This window comes from Haliaeetus albicilla, chromosome 23 (genome assembly GCF_947461875.1).
Source record: "Haliaeetus albicilla chromosome 23, bHalAlb1.1, whole genome shotgun sequence".
Lineage (NCBI taxonomy): Eukaryota > Metazoa > Chordata > Aves > Accipitriformes > Accipitridae > Haliaeetus > Haliaeetus albicilla.
Window position 1 is genome coordinate 17145288 of NC_091505.1, and position 18410 is coordinate 17163697.

Sequence of the window (18410 nt, forward strand, 5' to 3'; positions counted from 1 at the left end):
TATCTGCCTTCAAAATCCTTAATGTGTTGCAGATGTGACAAACAATAAAAGACCTATCATAAAAAAAAGCCTGCCATCTCTGTGTTTCCCACTGGGGCAACATAATAATGAATTTATTAGCATATAGGGCTCACCAACATATGTTTATAGTCACTCACAAACTTTTGACTTGACAGTTTACAAGTATGTTTAAATCATTAAAGTTTAAGTTGACTGTCCAGTTATTACAGGCTCATTATAAATAGGAAACAAAGGTTACATTTTATACAACAGGTGATAAATCAAAACTAGTCTGTATTCGAGACTGACTTTTTTTTTTTTCCTTTTGCTCTTTTTTCATCTCTACATTTTCAAGGCCTTCTGAGGGGACATCTCGGCGAGGCCAGGACCAAGCAGCTGTTTGCAGTTAGCCAGCAGGATCAGCGGCACCCACACCGGGGAGCAGGAGAAACTCCCGCTGCATCCAAGAGATGCAAAGACCTCGGAGGTGGCGAACTCTGCCAATGCTTTCACTCAACCGATGGCCAAATTCATGCTAGCCCAAGGCACCCACCTCTCCTCTTCCCCAAGGCATCGCCAAGTCCATCTGCGAGGCTTGGGTAACCCTTCGCAAGGGAGGAAATCTCTGCTGCTATCACGGGGCCAAAGAAATTTCCTCCTGAGCTGAGCAAAGCCTCTGAGAAAAGGAAAGTAAAGCACCCAAACTGCATTCCCAGACTGCAAACCTCCAAGGGTTGGCAGAGGCGGTCAAACACGCTCAAAGCGGGTTTTGGGGTTTGACCACTGCGCTATGACACAGACCCCCCCCAGCCATCCAGCCGTGTTCCTGCCTTAACACTGCAGAGCATCCATCACGGGGTAAAACCTGGGAGTCAGTAACTCAACCCCAGCCGCTCCCGGTCCTTTCTGCCTCTACTATGGGGTAACCACCTTGGGAAGGAGAGAGATAAAGCCACACTAAATGTAAAAGTTCATTTTGTAAACTATTTCCAGATTTCAAAGCCTGGCATCATTTCAAATCAGCATGCTAACCTAAAATTTAGAATTTGTGGAAAGGGGAGAGGGGAATGTGAAACGGTTTCTGGTCCCTTTTATTTCGTGCTATGGACATGTGATATGATGGAAAAAAAAATTAATTGAAAAATACCCTTTCAAAGTAAAAAGAAATATCATTCTCAAAAATGTTGAAAGTGAGTATTTCCACACCATCAGCAACTTTGCCTGGGCTTGTTTCCAACATAAAACTTGAACAGAGTCACAGTTTCTATCCAATACCAACCAAATAGGATTCTGTCACTGTCAGATCAGCTTCGCCTTTCTGCTCTAAAGCAAAACATGAAAAAAAGAGTATTACGGCATGGGCGAGTGAGGAAGAAGCAGAAAGTCTCCCTGACCACCCTGATGGCACAGCTCGTGTCCTCTGAGGCTAGTCAGTGCCTAAAAGCTGCGTTAGACAAACCTCACGCTCTCAACAACTTGAAAGACTTAACCTGCCAGGAACACAATGCCCCAAAGCCACTGCTGCTTTAAAGTTAATATTTACCCATCCTGTAGCAAAGGCAGCAGCAAACATCCTCCAGCAGAGTAGCACCGGGAGGACAAGTCCTCTTTTCCTATTACATGTTCACATACTGCAGTGACAAGAGAGGTCTAAATTGCTAGACAGGCAGGTTGTCAGGGAGATCGATACAGAGATTAAACTAGACTAGAGGCAGAGAAAGGTAGAAAGGCTTATATACCCAACTTCAGAGATCACTGATGATATTATTGGGAAGGCTATAAGAGGAAATTAGAAACACATTAAAAATAGCACAAAGGTGTGACACAAAGATCACGGAAAATGAAACACGTATCTCTGCTCTCGACTCAGGACGATGTGGATCACCTGTACTTCTTTAACGTACACTTTGATATTTAGTTCCTGGATGAAATAAAGTACATTTTATCCTTCTCCGAATTCTGTATTTCTCTTTCGGACTTGGATTGGATGACTTAAAAAGTCTTTTCTTTCCCTTACACAATATTTGAATATATGTATTTTATATATTTTACATAATGTGTCAATAATGTTTGATATGAAGCTGGCATTTAATATTTCAGCTCTCACTTCATTAAGGATATTTTAATTATCCCAGACCAATGGAAGGGAATTTATAAACATCTGTGCTTCGTTTAAGAGTCCAAATTTGCCTCTTAAACTTCAAAGCTGTAAAGCTGATTTTATCCAGGTTCAGTTGTCTGGTCTCTCAAACAGCACCGCGTAGCACTGCGACCAGCATTAATTGGGCCAAGCCTCCAGCCCGCAAACCCACGTCCAACAGGCACCGCTATCTTGCTCAGGCGAGCAAAACAGATGATGCTGCTGAGCTCCACAGAGCCAGGAGCAGGATGACAGTGGTTAGTGGGTCGGGGAGAAGGCACACGCCGACGGCATTTGTGACTGCCCAAGTCACAACCGGTCCTTTGCTTTCTCCTCCCGATGAGTGACCAGGCACTACCTTACTAACAACGTAGCCTCGAAGCACTAGGAGTGCCTCATGGCTGTTTTCAAAGTAACCAAAGACATGACACGTACTGGCAAGCAATGCAGTTTTAGGCTCCTGAGTACCTAAATCACTTCTGAAAAATGAGCCTGAGTTATCTGTAAAAAAATGACCATGGGGCTCTAAACCCTAGGTCAGAAATAACCATCGTTTGGTGCAGTCGAACAATCCTTACCGACTTTCTGATGTCCTCTAGAAAGCAGAAAGGCTCATGACCGTGGGCAGCAGTGGGAAGGAGAGAAGAGGGTGACTCTGGGACTTACAGCAGGTTTGCAACCTGTCTCGAATCCCCTCCCACGGGTTGCCCTCAACACACCCCTGCAAAACCGACCTGGAAAAGCAGCGGCGTTACTTCTCCAGCTGCCGTCCCTGCTGGCACCGAGGCCAGCCAGCACGACGCTGAGCACGAACAGCCTCTGAGCATCGGCGGTGCCTGCGGCGAGCGGACCCGAGCAGACCCCAGAGAGCAGCTCCCCGCGCCATCACCAAGACCGACAACCCCCAGAGGGGCAGCCGCTGCAGGACCACCGGCCCCATCACCTGCTAAGAACCGGAGCTGGTTCCTCACTCGCAGCTCTCCGTCGCCGGAGCCTCCGCCGCAGTCATCTTCATCGTCGCAGTCTCCGCTCTCCTCCTCCTCCTCCGGGGTTTTGCCTGGAGCTTTTCGGTGGAGCGGAGCCATCCCTTTGAGCAGCTGAAAGGCATGAGGTGCCACAGTCATTCAACAGCTTCCCTCCACCCTGCCTACCGCATCATCCCGCGCTCGCAGGGGGACGGGGTGACAAGAGGGGGACGGGGCTCAGAGGAGCCTGGACAGTGGGACAGGACCCTGTCGCGCTCCTCATGCCAAAGCACTGACGAGCTCAGGTTCATTCATGGACAAAGCTGCACACAAAACCTCAACCGAAGAAACAAAAGGAGGAGGAAAAACCACACTGAGTAACTCTGCCCTTTGGCTTCTCCCCAGCGAGCATCACACGAGCTGGAGCACGTCTACCAGCCCTGCGAGACCCCAGTGCCACCCAGGCTCAGGCGGCAGCTACGTGTCCAGAGTTAGGCCAGATGGGGCAAAAAACAGCAGCAAGAGGAAACTCTGTTTGGGGATTCTCACTGCTTTCAGGGACTACCTCCCATCTGAGAAGTAACACATGTGAAAGGAAACGGCAGATCTCTCAGGTCCTTACGGCGCCCCACAAAAATAACCTAAAAATCTCATTCCTCACTCTTGAATTGCAGAGGATGCTAGCTGAAGTTTTGGGATAGCCAAGCGACAAAACGCAAGGATCTTTTAAAAGACCTTTTAAAGCTGAGTCCTAAGTAACGGTGACAGGTTGCACATCCCAGACACGGGGACCCGAACACCTCCACTGAGCACGGGTCAGGACTGCTTTCCAAACACGGGTGGGAGCTCCCCACGCTGCCCCTTCACAGCACACGGAGGGATTAGACGCATTTTAAGCTATTGGTTTCCTCTTCCCGCTGACTTTCCCGATTTTGCTGTTGCTGAAAGCAGCCAGCTATTTCATCAGATCCACTTTGAAAAAGTGTGAGTCAGCTGGTTAATATATGCTGAAAATTTCTATCACTACCACTCTGCTGTTAAAAGCCTTCTTGAATTTAATCTCAGCCCTAAAAAAAAAAATAATGAAAAGGATAAGTAACAGAGAAGATATTGCAAAATGGGAGCTTTCGGCATACTTCACGGGTTTAGTTAGTTCCATCTATTGCAGCAATATGCATGCCTTTCAAGGCATTTTTTAATATCTGGAATCTAGGTTATATTTTTAAACTATTAAGCTAGCCTTAGAAAACAGTTTCTAAAATATTTAGCTGCTGAAGTTTATACAGCCTCGGAGGAATGCTTTCAGCATCTGGCTCGCTCTGTCCACGGCAATGTCCACATACCTTAGTGTTTATATTAGAGGAGCATAACGTAATGAAAAACAAATGGCTCGATGTGAGACCCCTTTGGGTTCCCCGGCTGCATTAAACAACGCAGAAAAGTCCGCCCAGTGTGACAGCCGTGCTGGGTCCTGCATCCATGGTAGGAAGCAAAACGCAGCTCATCTCCCCAAAACTCAGGGGATGCGTTTCAATGGCCTTCAACAGGCTTTGGCTCAGACTGCTTAAGTTCACTTTTCAGGAACCGCATTTTATTTAGACATATACACGCCTTTCCCAGAATATGGCGTAACAACAAACAAACAAACAAAAAGGCAAATGCAGCGCTGGGGGTAGCACAGGGAAGACCTCACACAGGAACCGAACACGCCGACTGCTCAAGCCTTTACACCATCACTTGTATATCTCTCCTCAAAATGAAGCCCGCAGCTAACAGCAGTCCTCAGCACACTGTATTATCAGCTTGAGGTGGAATGAGAGTCTCCCACGCATAGCAGCTAATTTCAACATGCACCAGTTTGGACCCCTTGCCCCAGTGCACCATTGCTAAAAAACCAAGCCCATAATGGTGGAAGGGGACCGCAACTGCCCAGCGGCAGGACGCTCGCTGCTCTGCATCCAAGGCATGGAGCAAGCCAGCCGGGACCCCACCGCGCAGCTCAGCGGCACAACTTTCATCACTTACCCGAAACAGCAGAGGAACTTTCTGGCAGAGCGAATTAAGCTTTGGGATATTTTCAGATTTAATAAGCTCAGCGGGGGGCAAAGGAAAATCAGGATTTTTCAATTGTGTGTTTTCAAACATTAAAATTACTGAGCATTTCTTGTATTACTACTTTTTTCTTGGCATGCCACAAATTAGCAGCTTAATTTCTCCGCCTTCGTAGCCACAACAAAACAGGGACTTTCTGAGAAACGCCGCACAGGCCCCGACTTTGGATTGAGTGAACGTGACATCCCTGCGCCACGTTGCTCCTTCCTTTTCCAGGACCAAAGTTCCATCCTCAGTCACGCGCTCCCCGGCTGCCGAGAACCACACAGAGGTTCAATGCGTCAAATTTCGCAGCTGGCTCTAGGAGAAATGAAGCCCACGACACAAAGCCGACTGTCACCGTCAGCAGGAGACCTGGTGTGGGGTGGAAATCCCACCCCGCTCCACGGGCACATCCTGACCCGGGAATGCTGTCGGATGCCTCAGCTTCAGCCAGAGCAGCAGCCACAGTCCCACTCATCAACCATTACACAACCTCCCCAATGGTCTGCACGCTTCATGAAATTATATTTGGTGGACTGAACATAGATTCCCCATCCTTAAATAGCAGGCGGAGCTGACTGTACCCTAACATTACAGTTTATTCATGTCCTGTGGTTTAAAGCCTATGGTAAGAGGCAGGAAAATATATAGTCTGGTGATCACTAAAGTAGCATGTAACAGTGAGATAGCTTTAACTTAATCACAATCCGTCCAGCTGTAAGAGTTTACAGTCGTATGTACTCTTCTTTGCTAAACCATAATGGCAAAAATACACTATAATGTACCCGATGTAAACTAGAGCACTAATTGTGGGAGTCCACGCGCACACACGCATCTCCGAGGTGTCTGCAGGGCGTTCGCCTCCCATCTGCACAACCACCACAGAATCATTTAGGTTGGAAAAGACCACCATGCCAGGAAACACACGGGGGCCACAGCCTTTGCTCCTGACTACAAGCTCCACCGGCTCAGACGTGCATCAGTTTTATTTCCAATCCCATCCCTTTTAAACCACGACCCTCCAGACGGGTAGGGAGGGCAGCGCCGCGGTACCTCCGCGGCCGCATCAGCCGCCGGGGCACCGGCACGAGGGACGCCGGCCAGCCCCAGCTGGTCTCCATATACATCTTTGTTGCTCGGCTTGTCCTGTGGTCTCCCTACAGCTTAAGAAACAAGCCAGATGGGAAGGGTGCACCGAGCCTTTCTGCAAGGAAAGCTCCCCAGGGCATCCCAGCGTGCTTTACACAATTATTCATAACCGTACAGTGACCAGACAAAAACAGATGCAGCAATGTGGGGTAATGACTCAGCTGGATTTGGATGGGCCACCGTATGTTGAAATCTTTATAACTCCTCATTCTTTACAACCACTTTACTCAGAGCTCACCATCCCACCAGCCCACTGAGCCACCTGGTCTTGTTTTTCCAATTTTAACATAAACAGTGAGAGCTGCAACATACTTTTTATCATTAATCTTTCGTCTCCGAGAAGAAATCAGCATTGTGTTTCTTGGACTGTAGTTTAATAGCTGTTTTCTCCTTTTGGAAACTACGCCCGTGGTATTGCAAATACCAATTTGAGCAATACCCAAAATGGTGCCCACAAATTCAGATAAAATATCGGCTGTGAGCTACAAGCACTGTGCTCCTTTAGGGCAGAAATCATCCCTTTCAACATACTTCAAAAATATGTAAAGTAAAGAGAACAGCCAAACAGATTATTAAGGGGAATAGAAGACTTTTAGAAAAACATTTAATTCCTTCATGAGTTTAGGGGAGAAGTCTGATTGATATTTGTAATCTTTTGGTGGACAGAGCTGTCATTTAATTTAGCTTGCATGACTGAAAGAATTTAATAAAAGTGTTCCATAGAGTTTTGCTGAAATTCTTCGCATGTTTTTAGTAAGCCTCTGGAATACGATCAAACCTAAAAAGCTGGAGAGGACGGAGACTGAACTTGCAGCTAAAATAATATTCAGAATTGTAATATACGCTTAATAATCAAGTATTCACATCCAGCAGAAAAAGTGCCTTAGTGCAGAAACTCCTCTGGATCCCCAGCCGTGTGTCCATGTGCTGCTTGGCATCATGAAGGGGACCTGGGAACTCAACCCAGTAGCGAAAACCAGCCCCTGGCTCTGCTAGAAACCTCTCAAAACTCAACCAAACCCATCGACTCATGACTGCCTGCAAAACTTGGGATGCCTTTCTTCAGGAACCTCGGTAAGAAAGAGTTTTGGAGAAGCAAAGGTGCTATTTCCCCTTGCATCACGCAAGCCGCCCGCTCCAGCCACACACTTTTGGGTATCCGACACAGATGCCGCTGTACTTCCCACACAACTCCCGAGATTCCCAACAGGTCAGGTTTTTCTATTTTAAATTCCAGCCTGCTGAAAACATTGTTTTGGGGGGAGAAAAGCTAGATCTTATGGCCAATCCCAGCCTTGAAATCTGCAATAATGAATAATTTATGGGTGGCTTTTAAATCAGGGCAGCATCATGGGAAACGTGCAGATTTTCACACGATACTGTTCCCTGTTAACAGCTCATTACAATGTACAGAAGTATATTCCCATTATGAAATACAGCTGGGGTTGTTTTGCTTACGAAGGTCATTATCTGATCACAAGCAAGAAGCGGGGAAAGGAACCCATTTTAAAAGGCTGAAGTTGTGGACTTTTTGAAAACTCATGTGTTTTGAATTTTGTGGCCTGATCATACACAAGCATGCAACAGGAGAATCGATTCTCTCCACTTCCTCTGCTTATTAGCCCTGGAAGTAGCATGGAAGAAATTATCTTTTATTAGCAAATACTTTCTTTATTATTTAACCAACCCTCATCATGAGATTCGCCGGTGCCCTCCACTCCACTTCCCTATTTCCCAGCTCCATTCGGTTTATCCTTTCTGTGGACAGGGGCTTTGGTGCCACAGGAGCGTACACCAGCAGGAACTCAATGCAACATCACCAGCACCATTTTCACCGCTTCTTTCCAAGCTCTAGAGAGCTTTCCCCATCTTGGGTGGCAACAAAATGCAACGCATATTACAGAAAAACTCAATGTTCCCTGGCACTGAGCACCAAACACCATATAAAAATGAGGATATTTAAAACTTAAAAAATATCTGTAAACACCAGGATCTGTACTTCTGTCTTGCAAGAGCGAACACATGCGCATGTGCACCCAGGCGGGCATCGCTGTTCTTCTGACCACAACATTAGCCCACGGACAGAAAAGCCCATTTTGGCAAGAGGACACCCGAAATGTGGTTTCCTTACGGCCCTTCCAGTTGGATGCACCTTGGCAGCACAGATGTGGCAGAGAAGAAACCTGTTCCTAATTGTACTCCTATTTCAAGCTCAGCACAACAAGGAGCGATCGCTAATCAAACATTAATAAAGTGGAAGTAGGCTTTGGAACTGGAAAAATCATTTTCAGTGCTTGGAAAAACAAGTTGGGCACGTCAGCTGTTTTATCAGCTGCTCTAAAAGCAACTTCTGCACTTCCCCGTGCTGCCTGCTTCGAGATGTCACAGGTTTTGTACTGCTGAAGCCGTACTCGGCAGCGCAAGCCCCAGGCAGCACCTCCTGCCTGCTCCGGGCAGGGTGGGCAAGGGACAGCCCTGGGGTGCCCTCCCCATGTGCAGCTCTTGGGGCTCCACACCAGCCCATGGCAATGAGTGCCAAAAGGGGTGAACCACCACTCTGAGTTTATATTGTGGCTCTTCAGCCATAAAAACGTTTTAGTCTTTACTTCTAGCACTCAAAATACCATCTCCTGGAACAGGAAAAATTCCTACCGTACATCACCCAGTGTCTACTGGCGCAGCAGAACCCCCTTTACTGCCTTCACAGGCTCCAGAGGAGATGCTCTCAGCTGCCAGTAAATCAGTTTTACCGGTCACTCTCCTGATAGCACAAAGAACTTGGTGACAGCAGTGAATTATTGGCCAAAGTGTGGCCCTACTTTATGGATCATCAGCTTAATTCCAGATTAGCGATCAAAACTGACAACATCCCTATGGGTAAAGGAAGACAGATAAAGACCCCTAAGTGCTGGCAGTAATTAAAATGAGTCTGCACCGGACAGTAAATCTCTTTCGGCAGCAGAAGAGGCTGCCAAGCCGTTATGAATTGCTCTGGTTTGGTGATGGCGGGCTGATGCCCGGAGAAGATGCTCCCGCGGATGCAGAGGTTAAGCCCTCGCTGGCACCACGGCAGGCAGAGGGGCCGGCTCCTGCCCACTCTCCCGCAGGCAGGGGAGGTGTCACTTCCCCCACCCGAACAAATGCTCATTCATCACAGGGCACATGCGAAAAAGAGATTACTCAGGCTTTACGATCAGCTCATTCACCTTATATCCAGTTCCTTCCCCTTCCACCCCGCAGCTATTTATGGCTTGTTTTTGTGCGGCAGTAGGAAGGAACAGGACGGTGTGGGTGCTGAGCAGGGCTGCGAGGTCCAGCCCAGCCTGCTGGGGACCTGGGCAGTCCCCGTCTGCTTCTGGCTCGTCCCCTGAGCCCCGCATCAATGCCAATGCTGGAGAAATGCTGCTTTTCTCTTTGTGAGCTGCTACAGCTCCTTCTCCTCCCTTGCATTTCTGAGACCAAACTATCACTGGTCCTTCAGCATCCCCTCCTACACACCGCCACCCACCTCGATCAAAGGCAGACATCCCTCAAACTCCAAAAACCCAATCATTAAACCAACCATTGAACACATGGTTGGACCAGGCAGTAGGTGATGCCTTCAGCACCTTGCTGGAGTATGCCTGGACCTTTTCCTGCCAGGATCAGACAGACTCCTACGAGCTACCACATTTCTAGAAGTGCCGTAGGAATGCAGCTATGTACTGCAAACACTCCATTCCAGCTCTTCTTCACTTTGCCTGGGCTGACCTGCATCATTTCCTCAGTCCCAGTCTCTGCCATAGGGCCCATAACTGCTCCAGATCTGGTCCTACTCACACTAGAGCATCTCTTGAGGACATCTGGTGCACAACCCAGGAAATCTCTACCTTGATAAAGGGGAGCAGAATGCCACATTAATACTGTGGGTGCACTTTTAAACCTGCATCAGGGAAAGAGCTGGTATTTCAAGAACATCTGGGCTTTCAGGCTGCCTAGAAGAATTAAATAAGGAAAGAAAGTCACCAAGAGAGCTGTCCCCACCAGGCACATAACCACCCATGCCTGTTGAGGGTGGAAAAGGCACTGCAAAGATGCTCCCTTCCTTGCTACCTGCAAGGGCTGTCTGCCTCGACCCCTTCCCACACCATTTCTTCACTGGCATTGTATCCATGCTCCTCCTCCCCCAAAAGTTTCTCAGTCTCCTACCAGCAGCCCCAGCTGCCTTCCCCTCTCCTTTCCACCCGCTCTGCGTCACTAGACAGGAGAACCTGGACCAATTTCTCCACTTGTCAAGCTGCCACCCCTCAGGGGGTTGGCAACTGAGTGAAGGAGGGGTGTGGGAGCCTACATGGGCCAGGACCCATCACTTCTATTATCCATATTTTCCATATTTTGTTTAGTTATGTTGGAGCAGAACCCCGCTCCGCCATCCAAACACCACTCAGGAAGGCCCAAAGCGCACGTCACCAGAAGATAAAACATGAGACAACAAGCAAAGCCGGAGCACAAGGAACAAGAAGACAACATGGGTAGAGGTGGAGCAATCAACCACCTCATCACCATCACATCCTTCAGGCATCTGAGCGGGGATGGCCTGGAAGAAAGTTGCCCTAGATGCAAAAGCACGTAGGAAGACATGTAGGGATCATACCCCCTTGAGCCACCGGCTAAAAAAAGCCCCACGTTTCTGCAGAGGGGGACCAGCGTGCCCAAGGCAGGGTGTGCAGCAGCCTCCTCACCGCCCAGCTCAGCCCAGCCCGCGTCGGAGCGGCTGCGAGATTTCCTCTTGGCTCAGGCTCTGGCACATGTGGCCGCTCTCCGGCTGTCAGCGACGTCTGCCGGGGCTGCCTGTGAGACAAACATCTCGTCCTTGGCACCAGGTAGGAAACGAGCTGAGAACTGTGCCGGAAGGAATTTTTTCCCCCCTTCTCCTTCTGCAACACAAATGAGAGGCAAATCTCTGTCCCAGCCTCTTCCCTCTTTCCGTAAAAGCTCCCAGGGGAGAGGGACTTCTCATATCATGTATTTTTGTACACAATGTTGTCTTGTACAGAGGTTTCTGCTGGAACACCAGCCCCTGTCACCCTGCGGACAACCTGCCCTCCCAGGGGGGCTGCTCTTTCGAGCTTTACTTTTGCATTCGCTTCACCCCAAGGCACCGAAAGCCCAAAAAGCAACGGCAAGCAGTTCTGCTGAAGGTCCCCAGCTCCACAGACCTGTCACAGGGGACTGAACAACTGCCTCGTAAACCAGTTACTTTCTACCAGACAAGACAACCCCAGTGCAGGGCTAATTACTGAGCCCTTGATTTCAGCAGAGACTTAAATCAGGCAGGAGGAGGAGGACTCCACGCCAACCCCCCCCCAAACCTGTTAGCTAGGGAGGAGCGAGCAGCCGGTCTGCCCTCCCTGGGGAACCACTGGACGTGCTCCTTGGGAGCTGGGGGGCTTGGTGGCCTCCAGCGTGCCATGGCCACCTCTGCCACCCGACAGCCACCAGCTCTGTCCTGCATGGAGAGAAGAGCACGGGGTCCACAGGCAGGATGGGACTGGTGCTGCTGGGGAAGGCACCCAGCTGGAGCGGGGAGCCCCGAGCCCCAGGCCCCGCTGCCACAAGTATTTATGCACTTCACATTAAACAGGCATTCAACTGAGACAAACCAGACCAGAATTAATCCCGGGAACGGGGTCTCTCCAGCCTCCATGATCCCTAATTAACGGCTGATGGCTGGGCTGGCTCCTGGGCAAGGTCACAGCTCTCCTCTGCATTCAGAATGTAGCTGCTGCTTGCTAAAACCCAAACAGGAGAAATTTAACTTCACGGACACAGCTTCTCCAGTGTCAATATTGGCACCTGCCTCCTAGGATGGGTCTACAAACAAGGATGAGGAAACATCCAGGCTCCAGCACGGGCACTGCTGATGTGCTGGGGTGCAACTCATCACCGATACCGAATGTACTCAAAACAGAAACAGACCCTGCAAGGCTCAGACCTCCAGAGCTGCAGGCAAGAGGCAGGAGGAGCCCTGCCTGGGGTGGTTCTCCCACACTGATGCACAGCCACTAACTCAGCAGCTGAAGCAAGTCGGCATTTAAATTAGGTTCAAAGCTGGTGACTTTATACCCTCCCCCAGTGAGACCCAACACCCGCAGAGGAAGCCCTGAAACACACCTACATGAGTCTCACCCTCAGCATTTAGGAGCTATGTGCTGCATGAAAACTCCTTCTCCACTCGTAGGCAGGAGGCATTCGAGGGGTCCTGCCAAAAATAAAAAGTAACTTCCTGCCCATCACGGTATTTCTTGATGGCTCGAACACCTATCCTCTGCCAGCTGCCTCCCACCTCCCCTGCTGACCATGCTTCGCAAGACAGCATCTTCTTACATGTTTCCTCAGAAAGGCCAGCCAAGAACATTTTCTTCTTTTGAATATCGTTCCCTCGCAATACAGTCGAGCGAGGCCATAGGCAATAAATACTGCTGCAACCTAAACTTCCCTGTTTGCTCTCAGTTTTATGTGCTGCAAGGGCCATCTCTCGCAGCATGTGCTCCTACAGCAAGAGCACTAAAGTATATCCCAGCCTTTGCAGTCTGTTACGTGTCAAAACCAAGCTAAGAACTTTAACGAGCAACAGCATTAACTGAGAGAGTCCTGAGCCGTGAGGGTTATTTTCACCTGCCACAACGCAGACAGGTCAAAGCAGTCTCACTGACCGGAGACAGGGTTTGCCAGCACAGACATCTGCCTAATTACAGACATCTGCTTCATCAGCAGGTATAACAAAAGCAGCAAGATTACAAATTATTCATTACCCAAAATGTACAAAACCTCTTGCACTTTCTGACAGCAGCACAGCTTGGATGAAAGCCGCAGCGGTCTGTGCCAGCTGCTGCCTCCACGGAGGGGGGATAGAGCATCAGGAGAGGTCCCAGGACCAGCCTCGGCTTCTTACCAAGCCAAGCCAGTGCTTTAAAAAAAAGGACCACCCTTTCCCAGAGCAGGATTGCTGGGTGGGGTGTAGGTCTGATACCCCTTCTACTTCAGATGAGGAAAGCTCTGGTGACATCTGTTGCAAGAACAAAGGTGTTGAGACCAGAAGATGAACTGCTTCAGCCGACTAACGTCTTTCTGCACACAGCAGTAAGACACCTTACGCTGTCCTTTCCACCAAAGGGTTGCCAAACCAGTAAGTGCTTTCTGTTCCTTTAATACAGGATGCACACAAACCCATTGCTGGCTAAACAGGCAGGATCTGGAAAGAGTCCTCCGCTACCCATCCCCGGCTGGTGTCATGGACCAGATACACATTAACGCCTCCGGGAGAAAAAAAATGCCGTAAGCACGCCTCATTCCCACTGCAGACAGAGCGGTTTGACGAAGTGGCAGAATTGCACCAGGGAACTCCCCAGCTCTGACCTCTCCGGCACATGGAGCAGCTAGGGATGGAGTGGGGATCTCACAGGCATCCCGGCTCAGGGCACCGCCGCCTGCACACCGTGCCACAGCTGGGCACAACGCTCCCCAAGCAAAGCCCGGGGGTGCAGAGCGGACCCCCCGCCGGACCTGGCCTTCCCTGCCCGCAGAGGGTCTGGCAGCGCTGCTTTTTCCTCCCTTCCCCTGGGAATATAATCTCTAAGCAGTTACACAAGGTCAGGCTGGAATCAAAAGTAACATTACTGTTAACGAGGCGTATTCTCGGGAACAAAAGCAATCGGATTTGTTCTGCGGCCAAGAAGACCATAGGTTACCTTCCAGGCCTGCTCTGGATGATGAAGATTAGCTCCCTGAATCCCAGTCCCCTCTCAGTCTGGACCACATGTTAAAAACCTTGACTTTAAGTCAAATTTTGGAGAAAAGCACATAAATGAGAAACCTACCAATCATCCCACTAATGCCAGAGAGAGCTGTGCGCTTCGTTATTGGAACCGTCCAGGAGGACATCTACCTTGGACATCCACTGATTAAATTACCAGCCTGAGTCACAGTGCAAGGCGACACTTGATACAATTAACGAGGCCCAGAATAACTGTAATTAACTGTTAATTTGGTATCAACAGCTCCACTTACACCGTGTTTGGCTCGTTGCACAAGGATTCCTCCAGGTTTATTTCCTCCACAACAGGATAAACTCCAGCGCTGGTACAGGATATCTGGTGTTTGTTTTAAAGCACCGCTGTGCATCAGCTGCATGTTTTGGACACAAAAACAAATGAATCCGCCTTGAAGGTATTTTTTTTCTCCAGCTGATTTCCACAGTATTGTTTGGAGGCTGGTCCCTGCAGGACACACCTGAGGCACCTGCCTCCCCACCGGAGCTGAAGCCACAGGGGCAAAGTTGAATTCCTTCTTTTGCACAAGACCACAGCAGCCAGGGAATTTCAAGGAAGGAGAGTGATAAAATGCTACTTATGTTACCCAAAGGTTACGAACGCCAGACAATAAACTGGTGTGGAAACCAGCCAAAACTGCCACGCATCCAAGCTCAGCCCCAGCAGCTTCCCGGTTTTGCTGAGAAAAGCAAGAAGCTGAATTCACTGGCTGGGAAAGCTTTGCTGCTCCTGTAGTCTCAACTGAGCTAAACTTCTATTCCAATACCAGGTAAGTGGTGAAACACCACGGATGAATACAGCAATCGCTGGAAAGGCAAGTGGGATTAGCAAAAAGGAAGCACAGGTGAGACATTCCTTTTTCATACCAATAAAGGAGATATATGGCTTCACACAGGAACGCACTTTTCCCAGTCCTCTCCCACGTGTTCCTGAAATTCATCGCCAGGGAAGCACAAATGACAGTAGGAGGGACAAGGAAACAGTGAATCTTGTCTCCAAAAACGACAGCTTTGCAGTCCCATTATTTACCAAAAAAAGGGGGCACATGGCCGTGGACCGAAGGACTTGGGTGCTCTGAGGAAAATCCTACAATGAATTATTTTCTCCAAAAACCAGCTGATATGAGGACTTTGGATGTTAACAGGCGTTTTGGCACCACCTTTGATAAAAACAACCACTCGGCAACAGACAGGGTTGGCCGGGTTTATGCAACCCACAGGAGATGCTCAGGCCCTCAGCACAGCTCCAAGTTTCGCTGTCACTGAGCAGGACCAGAAACGTGCCTATTTACTGCCCTTTCCTTACTGAAAATGGGAAATACCTCACATTCCACAGCAAATGTAACTGCACAAGCAGTAAAAGCATAGGGCTTACCAGCGCACCCCTTCCGCTCCTCTGTGTCATGCAAGACCATAGGTAAAACAGGCAAGAAACTTCAGCAAACACAGCCCAGATTACACCTCTGTTTAAAAACACGCATGCAAACACACCGGGTCAAATTAATCTCTGGCTGTTAAAGAAAACCCATTTCAGGTGACCTGCAGATACAGTGTTCCCACAACAAACCCGATAAAGCCGGGACGTTTTGCAGATAGGGTCTGGATGGGCGATAGCTGGCGTAGGCAAACGTCGGCTCTTACTGAAGAGGGGAAGGAGGGGTTTGGGTTTAAAAAGCAACCCGACAGTCAGATACATTCAAATTTAATTATGTTCTTGTTACAGAGGGTCACACTTCCCCTGATTTAACTGGCCTGGCAAAATCCTGTAATTGCTGCTTGCATACAGAGTCGGGGAGCATTTACCCGGCGTGTTAACGAGAGCCAAGGCACGGCTCAAAAGGAGGATGGAGTTAGTCTTTAAATACCAGGCCTAGACTTGGTGGAGCTATAGATTATTTTGTGTAGTAAAAGAAGAATTAGCTGATCCATTCCAAAATGCATTTATCATTAAAATAAAAATCTTCTGTCATTTTATTTAATAGCCTCAGTAAGAAATAATTGCAATGTCTGGTTACTTTCAACGACATGTGGTTTTAATATTTTAATTGTTACAAACTGTTTAATAATGTCGAACAAAAGGCGTGTCCAAGTAATTATTGTGTTTATTAACATTTCTTTTGAGGACTTGATAAATTGTATTACACATATACAGTGCTTCAGACATTGTAGTGTTAACTTATTAAAAGTGGAAAATTAGCCAAAAGCGACTCGTTTTGGTGCAATTTAAACATTGTATTTTCAAGTGATAAGCGTTGTGCATCACGTTATTTAACGATCTGGCAGTTTGTGCATTTTTCTAATTATTATGCTGCTTCATCTGGCCGGGGAATTAAAATACAGCGGCAATAATGAACCTCACAAAGCCTAGCAGGCCACAAAGAGATGCGATTCCACCAAATCCGTCAACGTCACAGATTTTTCTGAGAAGGGGAAATATATTCCTGAAAAATCCCCAGCTCCCCAGGGTCTCCCATAATAAACTTTACAGCTTTCCCTGCTTTGAGCTGACCGGGACAGGGTCTGGCGAGGAGGCTCCCCGGGACCCCCCGTCTCCTGCGGGAGCACCCCTGGGCGCCCCGTGCCCGGAGAGCACCGTCTGGGCAGCCCTTTCGCAGGTTCCCCGCGTTCCCCGAGCAGGGCGCGGATCCGACCCTTTGCCGCCCCGAGCATCGTCCCCCCGCTCGGGGGTTAAAGCCCCTTCGCCGTTCCCCGACGCCCCACCGTACTCTGTATTTTGAGCAAAGGGGTCGAGAGAGACTCGGGCACGAGGGCATCGCGCTGTTCCCAGGCCTATTTTGTTTACATTTGATTCAATCAAGTTGTGGCCTTTTGGCCTCTTTCCAAATTAACTTCTGGGTGACCTCCGCCATGCCCTCTCCCAGCAGCCAGGCCGCAGGGAAACAGCCCATTAAACCTACAAACAAATATAGGACATATTGGTTGATCAAACCAGCTTCAAACACGGCTATTTAAATGCCGGGGCATGCTTTTTTGCAAACTTCAACTCTATTTTGTCTTTGGTCATTCGCGCCTCTGGGCCTCCTTTTTTTTTTTTTTTGTCCTTCCAGCTAGAGCTCCGTGGTTTACTGCCTTGTAAAACTTCTAAATTTTGTTCTCATCCTCCTGTAAACCCCACGAAGAGCAACGCGAAGCTCTTTCACATGGGGCTCGCCGCAGGACCCGGGTCTTTACACCGAGCACGTGAAGAAAGGCGGCGAGATCCTGCTTGGGCAAACAGCTGTAATACTCCAAGAAATTGTGTGTTCCCCTTATTTCCAAGGAAATAAATCAAAGCGGGTTTCTCAGGGTCTGTGAAAGCATATTGCCTGGATTCCAATCCCCAAAGGGTTTATTTTTTCAAGAGCTTATATAGTAGTTAGATTTCTGGCTAGAGAATATGCAGTATGATAAAAACACAGTCCCTATACAGGGCAATAAATTACAGATTGTTTGATGTGGAAACCAAAGAACTGTCAAACTCCAGTATATCTGAAATATTCTAAATGAGCCCTTAACTCGAGTGTCTGGAAACGTACAATATGTTTCCAGGCCCTTCAATCTTGTAAAGACACATCTCCCCCAGTTAAGTTTCCTTTTATGGATTTTATTATTCATTTTCGGTGGGTTTTTCCCCCCCTTTTCTTCCAAATTTGTGCTCTTCCTCCTAGAGATGGTCCTGTGATAAACACCAGGATTTATCTAAGCATAAAAAAAAGGATCGGAACTGGGCACAAGCTTAAAGAGGTAAGTGCAGTAAGGATGGGGTAAAGCATCCGCTGCAACAGTGTCAGAGCCCCGTAAGCACCGCAGAGGGCACACAAGTCAGCTCGGGACAGAGAGGGACAGGAGGGAGGACCAAGAGGGTCACATCGGCGGATTTGGTACCCGCAGTCTCCATCTTTGCTGCATCCTCACACCAGCATCACTCAGGTCTGCTCTCCAGAGCCTTTCTTGGAGGAAGAGGATCAATAGGGGGTCACCAACGTGGCAGAACACCCAGGACGTGGGACATGGGACACCACGGCTCCCACCTCCGTGCATACCTGTTAAAACTTGAAGCTTGTCCCCATCTCTCAGCCATCCGAACGTCCCCGTGGTGGGAGAAAAATTGAGTGAGCAGAGGAAATAGCTCACCTCGCACACTGCTTTTTGCCTAGGGATGCTACCAAGTCACAAAAAAACCTGAGCAAGACCTTGTGCTGACACTGAATAACCTTTCAGTTTCAATATAGTTTCGTGTGTGGGATGCGTG

The 18410-nt window shown here is 48.7% G+C and overlaps 1 protein-coding gene across 2 annotated transcripts in view; it reads right to left on the reverse strand.

Annotated features, from left to right (window-relative positions):
- The window catches only part of GPC3 (glypican 3), a 154178-nt gene that overhangs the window by 24567 nt on the left and 111201 nt on the right, over window positions 1–18410 (reverse strand). For both annotated transcript variants that reach the window (XM_069811408.1, XM_069811409.1), the window contains one exon: window positions 3084–3237. In XM_069811408.1, coding sequence (XP_069667509.1) covers window positions 3084–3237 — 154 coding nt within the window. The remainder of the gene's footprint in view (window positions 1–3083; window positions 3238–18410) is intronic.